Source organism: Etheostoma cragini, chromosome 7, assembly GCF_013103735.1.
Source record: "Etheostoma cragini isolate CJK2018 chromosome 7, CSU_Ecrag_1.0, whole genome shotgun sequence".
NCBI classification, from domain to species: domain Eukaryota; kingdom Metazoa; phylum Chordata; class Actinopteri; order Perciformes; family Percidae; genus Etheostoma; species Etheostoma cragini.
In genome coordinates this window covers 1,819,656-1,833,400 of record NC_048413.1, presented here as the reverse complement: position 1 = coordinate 1,833,400, position 13,745 = coordinate 1,819,656, and the positions used below count along the sequence as shown (strand labels likewise).

The 13,745-nt window shown below is 44.0% G+C and overlaps 1 protein-coding gene across 4 annotated transcripts in view; it reads left to right on the top strand.

Moving 5' to 3' along the window:
• Window positions 1–13,745, top strand: part of LOC117947005 (membrane-associated guanylate kinase, WW and PDZ domain-containing protein 2) — a 36,435-nt gene that overhangs the window by 7,241 nt on the left and 15,449 nt on the right. For all 4 annotated transcript variants that reach the window (XM_034875539.1, XM_034875538.1, XM_034875540.1 and 1 more), the window contains exons 2-6: window positions 3,246–3,535; window positions 5,100–5,216; window positions 10,510–10,629; window positions 11,631–11,804; window positions 13,256–13,451. In XM_034875539.1, coding sequence (XP_034731430.1) covers window positions 3,256–3,535; window positions 5,100–5,216; window positions 10,510–10,629; window positions 11,631–11,804; window positions 13,256–13,451 — 887 coding nt within the window. In that variant the 5' untranslated portion in view covers window positions 3,246–3,255. The remainder of the gene's footprint in view (window positions 1–3,245; window positions 3,536–5,099; window positions 5,217–10,509; window positions 10,630–11,630; window positions 11,805–13,255; window positions 13,452–13,745) is intronic.

The following is a 13,745-nucleotide window of genomic DNA, read 5'->3' as shown; positions in this document are numbered from 1 at the left end:
TGTAGCATCAACACCGCTGGCCGAGCGAGTGCGCGAGAGCAGAGCAGTGTCGGGGGTGTGTCTGCGGCGGGACGAGTCCGGGCTCCAGCGGACCTGACAGACTGGGGCTCATTAAACCCCCGTCAGACGCAGGAGGTCAAGACAACAGCTACTGCTCAGGCGACACATTCTGCCGCCATGCGCATCATGTAGACACACACTGCGACTGTGAAGGCCCAACAGGATAGGATAATACCCCGTACCCATGAGTTGTTTTATTTTTAGCATTTTAATCAATATGCTGAGGAATTCTGAGAAATCTTTACATAAAGCATGAAGAGACTTAGGGCTTATAGAAATATTGTCCCAGATTGATTCACAAGGGAATCCGATGTGTATGATTAAATGGAGAAAAAAGTTGATGCTTTTGTTTTTATTCTCCTCTCGCAACACACTTAATGCAAGTTGTGTTACTGTCTTCTGTGTACGGTTGGCTGGCTTTGGAGAAGCAAGTCGACAGTGTTGCTGCCAAAGGTTTCACAGTGGGAGAGAGAGAGAGAGAGAGAGAGAGGGACTGGGGGCACTGTTTGGCAAGGATGAAGTGATAAGCATAATTTCAGGTTGAAACACGCCGGCGTTCACGGCGCTACTTGTTTGATCGCGTTTTATTCCAATGTGCGAGAACAACAGTGACAGCTGTTGGCTTTGAACTCAAACTGAAAATGCACGTTGTGCTGTTTTTTTTGTGCTTTGTGATGAACCAGCTCAACCTTTCCACAAATCTCTGACTCATGTCGGCTGAGCTGGAGTTCCGCAAGGTCAAAAAAGTGAGTCCTCATATCCGGCCCTCGGGCTGTGTGGCTCCTCTCCGTCCCTATCTGACCTCTGCACTTCCCTTTTTTCTCCCATTACTCCCAGAGTGGGGGACAAAAACACATACAATGCATCTCTAGTTGGAGTTACACATTTCATTCTCACCCTGTTGGTGCATTTTCTCTTCCAATCTCTCTACTCCCTGGCTCCCTCTTCCTCATTTGCCGTCCCTGTAATGAAAAAGCCAACAGGGACCTCCTCTTTTGGCCGAGCAGTAGGAGAGAAGAAGAGGATCCCTGTCAGATCTGCCAGTTGAATGGCCAGTCAGCTGGAGAGGATTAGTTAGATCCTGTCCTTCTCTCAGTCTCCAAAGAAGTCTCATTAGGCCTGCTGACCAAAGGACCCTGGGTGCCTGGGCTGAGTGTTGCACTCAGGGAAGCCCTGGGCGTGTTATCCCCACCCAGCCGAGGGTCGCCATGGTCACCCAGTCGCTTAAGAGGATTGGATCTTGGCGGAGTGATGTGTAATTGCTAATCCCGTGACCTCAATGGACCTGGGGATCACATATTGTCCATTAGGAATATTGAATTGGCGGAGGTGTCCCAAAGTGAGTTTAAAGGAACATTCCGACATTCGGGGAAATACGCTTTTTATTTTATTTGCGATCTCGCCGAGATTATGATAAGATCAACTCCACTCTCCTACCTGTTCATTAGATAGAAGATACGGCTACGTAGCTTAGCATAAAGAAAACAGCACCTCTGAAGCTCACGAATTAACATTAGCATCTTGTGTGTTTACAGTAATATGTACAACAAGGAAGTGTAAAAATTCAAACCTGATTGGACATAAGTCATTACAAATAATTTATAAAATGTTACCATTATAATTCATCCACCTGCCATAAATGAAATATATTAATAAACTGGTTTTAGTCTTACTATTTTCTGAAACTAATTCATGGTTACAGTGTTCCATCGTTTCCCGCTGGGTCTTTTTTTTTTAATTTTTCTAAAACCTTGTAAAACATCTTACTTTATTTTTGTGAGTAATAATGGTTTTCTATTATATTTTTTCTATTTATGAGTTGCTCTCTGGGGATAGGAACGAAAGGATCTCACTACACGCACCGTGTAAGATTGGTTACGTGACATATTCTGATAAGGATATATCAGCAAATCATCATTTTCCAGACATAAATTATACAGTACTGTTACAGATTATAATTTTTTTTAAATTTGATTGTTAGCAAGACACATACCAAGCAGGACATTTTACAGTTGAAAAATCCTTTTGTCAATTTCTTTAGTCAATACGTGATGACGACTTTGACAGGAGTTTGACATTTCTTCACTTCGGTTGCTTGTTATATATCTGGAAACATAAAAATCAATACAACATATGTGCAATAAGATAATATTAGGCAATATATCAGCTTGGCCACTTTATCAGTCTAGCTTCCCAGACATACCTCCTAAAACCAAAGCAATATGTTACATAACTTCACATTAATGGGCTTTAGAGGTGCTGGTAGGCAGACAGAGCCAGGCTCTCTGTTTCCAGTCTAAATGCTAAGCTAAGCTATGCTAAGCTAACAGTCTTTTTCCACGTTAAACACATAGACATGAGATATAAATTCACTTAACGTATGGCGAGAAAGAAAATTAGATTCATTTGAATTATTATTTCCCAGAATGTCCAACTATTCCAAGCTTTTTCTGTCATTTATTCTACGTGTTAACCTTTTGGATTGTGTTACCCAACCTTGTGTATCTCTGTTGTCCTGTGTGTGTCGAGGTGACAGTGCTGCTCTGATAATGTCAGAGGAACCCTGTCCTCTCTCCGGACATCACAGCTGTCAAGCCGCTGTCGACGCTAACATGTCTACCCCAAGTCAGCTACATCCTCTACCCACACACACACACACAAACACAGCTGCTCCCCAGAAACATATTGAACACACTGCGAAGACAATAGGAGAATCTGTCCTGGAAAGTACAATCAAACGAATAATGTCGTTATTCGTTGTCCAGAGAAATCTATATTTGTGTTAAAGTACCATGCATCAGTGGAGCTACAGAATTGATTCTGAATACGCCACCTGTCAAAATGTGTGCATTCAACGACCTGTGCCTTATATTGGACAGAAACTGGATTTCCCCGTGTGACTAAAGATCTGCTTGAACGTGCACTAAAATTTCAATGTTGTGTGTTTACATGAAAACACACAGTCAGCTTGAAGTTATAGTACTGTATGTTTGCATAAAACAAAGACAGTCTCCCTATGTTGTGTTGTTCCTCCCTAGATCTCTTACATCGATTAATAAAGGTTGAAGGACAAAACAACTCTCTCCCTGAAGTCCCGGGATCTTTCCCTACCTTGTTAGTTAACCCTTGGATTACTGTCTCACACCTTCTGCTCCCCCTCCAATCCTGTTTCCTTTCCTCTCCAGCTCCTTCGCCATGTCTAAGACGGCGGTGAAGAAGCTGCACTGGCGGTCCAAGGTGCAAGACAGCTTCGTCCCGTTGCTGGGCTCACCGGGGGACCTGGGGATCGCCATTGGTGGAGGAGCGGATTATGGAGAGTTTCCTTTCGTCACGTCGGCTCCGGGGGGCGGACTCACAGTGGGTGATGTCATCCTAGAGATTGGGGGAACACCAGTATTAGGGATGACATTGGGAGATGTCCGTGGCGTCCTCAACTCCTGCCCCCATCCGATCCGCATCAAGACTGTGTCACCAGGTATGACTCAGCGTCGGCTCATTGTTTTGATAGATGTGTAATTAATCACCATTCACCACACAGTCAAGGTGGAGGCTTGAACATAACAGACTGCACGCCAAAGAGAGTCCAAGCTGTCATCCGTAGTAATGTTGCTCAAAAACTCTCCGATGACTCTAAAGAGTCAAGTCCACGCTCATTTTGATGCAGATTTGCACTTGTCAGTTAATCTGGATTTGTCAAGGCGATCGGTCAGTATATGGGTAAGAGGTAAAAATTGCTGTTGACACATGACAAGAGTGTGGCGATATAGTTGTCTGTCACTCCCAAGAGGCCTTGATGTTTAGAACTGGGGGCTAGGCCGATGGATGTCTTTGTAGGCTCTGATCAGAGCAATATGTCACCGGTGTGTCACTTGAGTGCCGTTCCTGATGGCCTTCCTTGCCAGATTGATAGCTGATTCGGCCACAGGGGTGTAAATGGGGAACTTTGCTCCTGGTCCCTCCGCTGCTGGTAGATCCATTAGCATCTCTGAAGTCGTGCTGGCCCTCCCTGGGCAGCTTGACTGCGTGTAGTGTGGACAGTGATGGTTGAGCTGATGCGCCAGGTTGCTCTACCACACCCATTCCTACACCTACTCCTACTACAACTCCCTCTGCTCCAGCCTCTGAAATACACCACACCAGGCTACATTCCCCAGAGGGGCGCCTGCAGTTTAAAGGTTTTAGCACCAAGTCGGGTCATTTGGTTGCAGTGAGCCGATGTTAAGATTTGTATTTGGAAAAGAGCAGCTGTTTCACAACTTGATGAACAAAAGCCCAACATTTCCCCTTAAAGGCAGCTGGCTAGGTTCATTTCCTTTTCACAGGCAGCAGCCATATGTGGCCAGCCGTTTGTACGTGCGTGCAGATGACTGCCTCCAGTAATGAAGTAACACCAATGTGACGTTTTTTAATAGCACACAGCACATTCAGTCGGCTACCGGGCAACCGACGGTGGGAGTAGGGGGAGACAGGGGCGAGGATAGCTGGGCGGCAGCCTGGAAGGGAAGCGCCGACAGTGTGGTCGTCTGTCAGAGTGACAAGCTGGAGATGCTCTCAGCCAATCCATAACAGCAAGTCACCTGTCAAACGAGGCCGTAAAGCACTTGAGATGATATTAAGAGATCAGATAGAGGAAGCTGAGCTATACGATGATGAGCTCTGCATCTCCTGGTGACAGACTCCGCTGTCGTGTCTGGAGCAATTAACCGCTAGGTTGTTTTATATGTACGAGGAAGTCAGGGAAACACATTTTTTACTCAGGATCTATGTGAGGATATACAGAGAGATCAGTAGGTGTGAGGTGTGTGAAAGTCTAGGTTGTAAAATGTGTTAAATCAAGCTTGGCAGCAGTAAAGATTTAAATAATTTCCAGTCTATTTGACAGGCTACAAACTAGTCTTAGAGTGAATATATGTACAAAGTATTTGTGCTTACTGAGCTGATTTCCCCCATCTTTCTTTCTCTCTCTCTCTCTCTCTCTCTCCATCTTCTCTGTGCTTCTTCCTCTCCCTGCCACGCTTGTATTTTTGCCCTTCCCTCAGGCGCCACATTGTGCAAGGATCTCAGGATGTATCTGAGCAGGTGTTTCACCCCCGGCTCAGTGGACAGCCAACTTCAGCAGGTCATCCGAGAGAACCTCTACCTCCGCGCTGTACCCTGTGAGTCCCATTTTGTGTTTATATTTCACTTTTCAATATGTCCTGTAATCTTCCTTTGTCCTGCCATTAGCCTATACAGTATATTGTACATTTCACATTTAGGCCTAATATGAAGTAAATTGTCAGCTAATTCAGAATATCAGTGTGTCAAATCATATCTCTCTAAAGTTACACACCTCACTGATAACATGTCTCATCGTAGCCACCATGGAAATAAATTGGTGTTAATTGGTGTTTAAGCCCACAGAACTGTTTCGCAGACAGAAAATCAAAGTGCAATCCGTTTGGGCATTTCCATAGCAACAGTGTGTATTGTCACAACACTGGGTCTTATCCTCAGTGGCAGTCTCCCCCCTACAACCCTCAACCCCTGTTCCCCGGGCTAGTGCTTCTTTGGGTGGTGGTAAGGTGGTATTACATGTGATGGTAGTGGTGTTTGACAGGTTATTTTTTAATAATGCAGCTTTTCTATTGCCTCCTGAACAATTGCTCCTTTGTCTATACCGCTACACTTCATTTTGATGCGTATGAAGCAAGCACAAGGGCAGCCAAAAGCAGCTAGTTGTAGTGCATCTGTTGCTATCTTAATCCCCTACCTATGACGTCACTGGAGAGGGCGAGAGGGTATTGCAGCCATGCGGGGGTTTTCTGAGAAATAAGCGCTTCAGATCTCATTTTCTGACTTGCATTGGTCTGTTTAGTTTTTCTTTTTTTTTTGATTTATGTTCAGTTAGTCTGGAAAAACAGACCCCTCATAGTGTGTGTGTGTGTGTGTGTAGGATTCTTGACCTTGCTGTGGCAGCGTGGAGTTGCTGCTAATCTCTCCTTTAGTCCAGGAAGTAGGTCATGTGGGACATTTTGCCACCGTGCCACACAACCCACTCGCTGACAGAACAAGGCACAGGTCAGAACTCCCAGGAAAGATAAAACGGTCCCACTTAGTATACAACATGCATATTTATATCAGGGTATAATGACATCTTCATTTAAATCAAGCTTTCTCATTACTTAGCCCTGCAAGCGCGCATGTACAAGCTGCTGCTCAGGCTGTGAATCGCCCAAATAAACAGTAGTCATTTCAGAATACAGATAGAGAAAATGGGATTGATAAAAGAGGATAGGAATATCCACATTTAGACAAATCAGTGAATTAATGTTGGGTCAGGGAAGGTAGGTAGACATTTTGCTGCAGGCCCAATATTGTAATATACTACATAAAGCAGCCCGATCTTTCTCTGCCAGTGGTGTAAAACTTTGGAAACAACTTCCCGTTTCTGAGTGCTATCTTTTAGTGAGAGTGACAACAAGGCAGGCTCACCCCGTGGGTGTGTAATCCTCTGATCTGCTGGAGATGTCACAGTAACATGCTGTTGTTCTCATGCCGATACCAACGCACGCATACTAGCTAGATCCCGAGACAGACCACTCGTGTACCGGTATATAGCAGCAGATCTCTTTTTTGTCCGTTGGTTGTTTTCCACCCAGGAGGCAGCTGGGCTTGATGCTGAGGATTTTTCATCAGTGGCTCATTGTGGCCCCCTTCAGGATGATGTGTATGTTCCTTCTGTTTTTAGAGACTCTTGCTGTAGTTTGTCATTTTGCCGATAATTAATACTTTAAGTTGATGAAGATGAATTAGCTCCAGAGGCTAATGAAGCATAGGTCTTTAAATGAGTTAGGATAGTAAAACGAGGCCTCAGTTTAGATTCAATTGTTATGCTTTTTCTCTTCTGAAACTGTAGCTTAGCACCACTGTGCTATTTAGAGAATATGTCACTTCCTGAATCCTTTTGATGAGACAGTGTTGTCTGATGTTGGAGCTGGCACTGATGCAAGAAATATCGTTATAAAGACTCGGCTCAGTCAGGAGGGCAGTGCATAAAAATGGAAATTAATGACAGAATTAAGCAAACGCAGGCTACTGTACCAACAATCTCGAGGAGAGGGGGTGGGGGGGGGGGGGGGGAATTGAATTAAAAGCAAATGTCTATCAGTGCCAATGTGGAGGAGGGGCCGGCTGCAGTCTAACGGCTGTGTGTGCTCCTACAGGATGCTTACTGTGAAGCCTTTGAGGAGCAGGTTAATGTGTAAAGTACAGTACAGTACACACAAAGCAGTTTATAATACACAACTTTCTACTAGGGCTGCACAATACACACTTGTTTTCTTATTGTCGTTGCGATATCACCTGGCACAATACACACATCACAAAAGGCTGCGACATAGTGCAAAAGACACTCTGAAGGTTTGGGGATTTTTGTTTTTTATTGAAAGAAAATCAGTAGAAAACTGCCCTTTAAAAAGCAGCTGTCCTTTTTTTTTTTAGTGGTGCCTTTCAATATTCCATATAATAATATTGGAAATGATTTCCTTTTATTTGTATTAAATTTAACAAGCAGTTGATTGTATTTTAGCAGAATGCTGAAAGCAGCAGAACGGAGTACACTTTAATATCTGTTATGTCCTTATCGCGGTAATATCGTTATTGCATATTTTCCTCATATCGTGCCGCCCTGTGTGTGTGAAACCCACCTGAGCTTTCCCATCCATATTTGTGTAATTGCACTAAGCATTTGTGAACGTGCCCTTGGATGATTCCGAGCCAATGTCAGAGTTTTAACGTGTCTCTGTCTCCTCCATGAAAGACTTTTCTAATGGTTTTCTCTGAGTGACTCCGAGATAAGAAACACCATCATCTAGTTATTCTAATACGCTCGCTCCAGCGTTGTCGGCCAGACTGTCGGTGGCTTTTTCCACTGTTGGATTTGTTTTTTGATGAGCTATTTGTGTGCAAAGATCTTGACAGACAGCTCTCTCTGGGTGTTGATACCGAGTTCTGTGTAATTACCTCTTCAATCCCTATCTCACCCCTCTCCCAGGGAATCAGTGTGTGGCGCCTACAGGGGACAGGCAGGGAAGAAGATGTCAATAATCCATTCTGTCCCCCCGCTGACATGTCATATATACTGCCTAGGGGGGGTGCATGGATAATGAATCTCTGCCTCACACCACAACAGCCAGAGAGACGCTGAGTGTCCCCAAGGGAGGAGAAGAATTACCCACATGTCAGATGTCATCAGACTTGCTAGCAAATCTCTAATTAGACACAGAGACTTCTAATTTACTTTCATATTTTTGTTTTTTGGGTGGCGCAAACACATCCCCGGTGCAGCGTGGCACAAAGTGGATTGACTATATCACTCGGTATCAGCAGGTGGAGTTGGGACGAGCTTTTATGATTGCCAATCACATTTCTCATGCCGATTCAAAGCACCAGACAGTTCGGTAATGAGGCGGGAAGTGAGGGTCAAACCTCTTTGGAGAAAACCTTCTCTTGTCTGGGAAGGCACAGCATGGGAAAAAAACTCAACAAGAGCTGAAATGATTAGTATTATATATCAGTCAGTCGGTAAGGAAATCAACCGAAGATTTTCAACAATGTCTGTCTTTTTAAATTTTATTTTTTTAAGCAAAAGTGCAATCATCATTTCCAGCTTTCAGCTAATTTCCAACATTATATAAATCGCATGATGAAAAATAATTTAATCAGGAGAGACATGTTTGCTGATATGCAAAAAAGGTTCATTATACAGCATGATAAAATGTATAAAGTCTTTGGAGATTGGACTCCATCATTATACTAATAGTTTGTATATAGGGGTAGAGAACCATCAGACCCCCCCCCCAATGGAATATAGACGCTGGTGGTGGCGATGAAGGAGCCCGAAAACCAGACTAGAAGGTCCGATTCTGATTGGTTTAGCCTCCACCAGCTGATTAGATTCAGGAAGAGAGCACTGATTAAGAGTTAGGTCTTCCTGAAAGAATTTACTCTGTGCATTTGACGGATTGATCCAAAAATGCAAATAAAAGGGAGTTTTGTGATTTTTAATAGGTCTGTGTGTAAACCCGACAAAAAATGCAGGGGGAAACGTTTTTTTCTTTTCGCATTGGCTTTTCTGATCAAAGCAGGAGGAAGCATAACGGCAACAAAACAAAATCCGAGGGCAGTGCCTCATCCTCTGTGGCTGATCAAAACTCATGCACCATGTACAGTAAACACACTGTGCTACAGAAAGAAGAGGTCAGGCTGATGGAGGGGCCTCATGCTCTCTACTGTCTCTGTGTCTACATGTGGGAGTTGTCTGTGGTGCTTGCGAGTGGTCTGTGTGTGTCTGTGTGTTGTGCAGTCCTGCCTGTGTCATTGTGGCTGTGGGAGCTGCTCCTAGGACAGCGTGCATTAATCATGGGTTTTACAGGGTAGCGGGGTGGGTTGCCCTCCTGGCGGCCCCGCGATGACATCACATGTGGCCCTCCAGGAGAAGGACGGAGATTTGTCCTTAGTTTGTCCTTAAAATGCCATTTTGTGTCGGGAAACGAATTACTTGTCTCAAGGTGAAAACCGACGCCTTGTAGTTCAATTTGCAAATTAAAATAGCTCCATAAGTTGAAATTTAATTATTAGCATTAAAATGTGATGTATTTCACACTACATGGCTGCACGTGTTTTTAATGGTTAGGACATCTTGGTAAAAACACAGCAAACACTGAGACTGGGATATCATTTCCAACATTCTTTTATGGAACAAATTAAACGTTGAATTTAATATAAAAGAAATCACCAAAAAGAATGACAGTTACATTTAAGAGAGCAGTTTCCTACTGGTATTTTCCTTCAACTAACACAAGAAAAGTGTGTTTTGCAATGTTATTGCAGAAGTTGATCCGGCAATGACTATAAAAGAACCGTATATGGTTCAGCACTAATTGAGACTCTTCTGTAAAGGGGTTTTCTCTGCCGTGGTTCGGACTCGCTGCTCTCTTCCAGGCCGAGGTCAATGTGAGTCAATTCTGATGACAGACCATTGATCATCGGATCGCTCCATCTTTAAGATGATAGAAAGACTTTAAGACTTTCACAGCGCATCATTAATGTTTAATTCTGTTCTTATAGATCCGGTCATAATAAAGAGACCTAATGTAGTTAAAGAGATCACTTGTTCATTGTCATTATCAATCAAATGTGTTAACTCCTTTTAAGATTGTGTTTAACTTTAGAATAGATCCACAACTATTTCTTTGCAATCTGTCAAACTGTAATGCTTGGACTATTTCTAATTTGCTGAGTTGTGTTATTCAAACACTAAACTAAGATTCATGACCCACGATGAGAGGAAAAACACTGTGATTAATTGACATGTCATCCACGTTAGAGCCGGCGGTATTTCTATCCTCGTCGGAGCTCGGATGTATGACATGATAAATCATATTCCCTGTTGTCCCCCTCTCCCAGGTACGACCAGACCGCCCAGAGAGGGGGAAATCTCAGGCGTGAACTACAACTTTGTCTCCATTGAGGAGTTCTTCTCCCTGGAGGAGTCAGGAGCGCTGCTTGAGAGCGGAAAGTTCAAAGGTACTCAATAATTAACCCTTTATATCTTGTTTCATGTGAAACAAAAACTACAGGTCTACAGGTGCCGGGCTATTTCTTGGCCAGGTGCAGTGGCTTCTTGGAGCCTCTGCTGGTTGCTTGGCAATCTGAGGGTGATTAAAAAAAAAAAAAAAAAAAAAAAAATCCAGGAAGGTAGAACATGTTAATTAAGGAGTTTGGAGGTGCTGGTTTGCAGATTTAGTTGCATTTGGACAGAGCCAGTCTAACGTTCTGTTCATAAAGAACATGTACTGTATTGTCAGGTGTTTGTTGAGATTAATGCGGTTTAGTTACAGTTACAGTTAGTTGCCATCTCTTTATGCATATTAACACCATTAGTTGTTGCTCTGCTCGTATCTCCCCCGTCGACTCCTCCCCCATCTGTAAGGGTCAGAGTGCTGCCTCTGATTAAAAAACCTCCATACATTAAAATCCATAATTTATAGGAGTTTTGATGGGAGCAATAAATGTCATCCTCACTTGCCTTCCATGGAACACTGACAGACACGTTACTACAGCAAGTCAATCAGGAGTATCAACAGCATTTTAGCCTGCAGAAACTGCAGTAAATGGCATTGGCCGAGACCTTGTTGTGGAGTTCAGTAATCTAATGTTTCCCCCCCAACCTATTTGGACCTCCATGAGCCAAATGGACAGGTGGAGGTCATTTAGTTGTTCTTTAGCAGCTGGAACAGATGGGTAGAACTGTGAATATAGAATACAGTCGATGATCTCACATGAGACATAATGCACCATACACACAGGCATGTATGTGCTGTTTGTGTGCACAATGAATGTAAAATATTTCAGTTTGGAGTTCAGTAACATGTTAATTCAGACTGAGTGCTGTTACTGACCACCTTTAGATTTATGTCAATAGATTTGACTTACATTTATTTATATGTACATTAATTAACACAGGAAACATGTTCAATGCAATTCCATTTCTCAGGATGCCTTTCCCCTGTCCTTCTCTGTCTCAGGGAATTACTACGGCACACCTCGGCCCGTTCACGTCAGCGCAGAGAGCCCCCCCATCACCTACCAGGAACACCGCAACCTGCTCAGAAACTTCCGCACACGCAGCAAATCGCTCAGCAACCTCGAGAAGCCTGCAGAGGACGGCGAAAACAGCGAGGACGACTCGGGGCTGTCAGGCAAGTGGTGCCAAACCTATCCGTGTCTACGTGACTGCATGTGTGGGCAAGTTCACACATGTAAAGTGGACTATTACATCATTGGGACTTTAAAAAAAGACATATTTCAGACATATTTACAGCAGAAAACATATCCCTAAAACCCAGCACAACAGCCTGCAGCTAAATACTGCATTGTCCCTCCATCTATAGCTCCAGTCGCTGATACCCAAGTTAATCAATCTTTAGCACGATTAGTATGCTCTACAATCTCAGTGGGGCTGTGGCCTCATCGATTGCTGGATCACTTCCAAAGGAAGGCCAGGCTGCCTTAGATGGAGCAAGCATGAGGTGAGCAGACAGGCCAGTGTGCACACAGCGAGGTGACAAAGACACAGAAGTGTTAGCCAACACATGGCTGTTATAGATTTTTCTCCTCTCATGAGGCGGAAACATTTTTTTGCGATGGATGACTCACCGTACCAGACATATTATCTTCGAAGGCTTAAAAGTCTGATTACTCACCAGTGGTGGAGGAAGTATCCAAGTCCGTTGTTTAAGTAAAAGTACAGATACAACAATGGTAAGATGTTCCATTACATGTGAAAAGGCCCCCATTCAAAATCCTACTCTGGTCAAAGTGCAGAAGTATTATCTGATAAATGCACTTAAAGTAGCAAAAGTAAAAAAAAAAAGTCCCTTGTTGGTGACGGGTGGGTAGTTAAGTCCAGCGGTTCCCAACATGGGGTTGTGAGGGGTGGTGAGATGATTTGTGGAATTGGAAAGAAGAAAGTTCTGAACTCCAAAGAAATCTTTGCCTTTTTGTGACATATTAATTAATTTGATTTCTTTGAGCCTTTGATGGTACTATTAAAAATGCATCTGAAATGTGACAAGGGGCCCCCAATTAGTCTTTTTTTAAAACGTTATCACAAGCCAAAAGGGTAAAAGGTTATGGCTTGTTGTTTTGGTGTAATTTCTCCAAAGTGGGAAGAAAACTATAGCAGTCAAATAAATGTAGTGGGGGAAAAAATCCAGGATAGAGTTTGAGAGATCCATCCAAAACGCTGACCTCTGCCGAGTCGTCTTCTGAAGTGATACTGTGTGGGTGGATGAGTTTACAGCGGGACTCAGGACACCCCGTGTCATGTCCTACGCCTCTCCGATCTATGCTGGAGCGCACAGCTGAAGGACAGCTACAAGGACGGCTAGGCAACAAAAACAACATGCTTGTTTTTTTCTTCTGCTGGTGGTATGGCATGCATGGTCACACACTCTGCCTCCTCGGAGAGAGGACAGAGCCGGCTTGAGATGCTGACCTCAGGTCTTTTTTTTTGCCTGACATGGAACTGCCCGCGTCAGCTTGTTACAGATTGCAGAACTTTTCCCCCTCCTGCAACTGTTAAATAATATATAACTGTTCAATTTAGATTTTTTTGTTTTAAAACTCTTTCTTGTCGATACAATCCCAGGAGGCTCCGCAGGTGTCAACAGCAGCGTCCCTGCTAGCCATCGGTCCCCAGGGCGGCCCCGGGCCTCCAGCAGCGGGGAGGCTCGTGCCATGGAGAACGGCATCATCGGCAGCAGAAGTGGAGCCAGGGTGAGGGGTGTGATGCCTGATCACTGGGAGCAGGCTTTCAGTGACCCCGGCGAGTCTCACTACATAGAGTGAGTATCTGCCTGTTCTTCACAACCAACATTTAAAGCCAGGGTGGGCGGCTTTCTGGGAAAAAAATGTGAAATTACAAGACGAGCACGGGCATAAGTACGCGCTTCATCACAATCGTGGTGTGATCTTGTATTATCTTAACACCCCCAAAGTCAATAAGATAGTGAAATGCAGCCATGAAATGTAATGATCTAAAGGTTGCTTATCTTAGAGGAAGGGGTCTCGGAGGTAAACCAGATGTGGAAGGCTTATAGACCCCCAATATAGACCATGATGAAGAAGCTGGGAGCCAG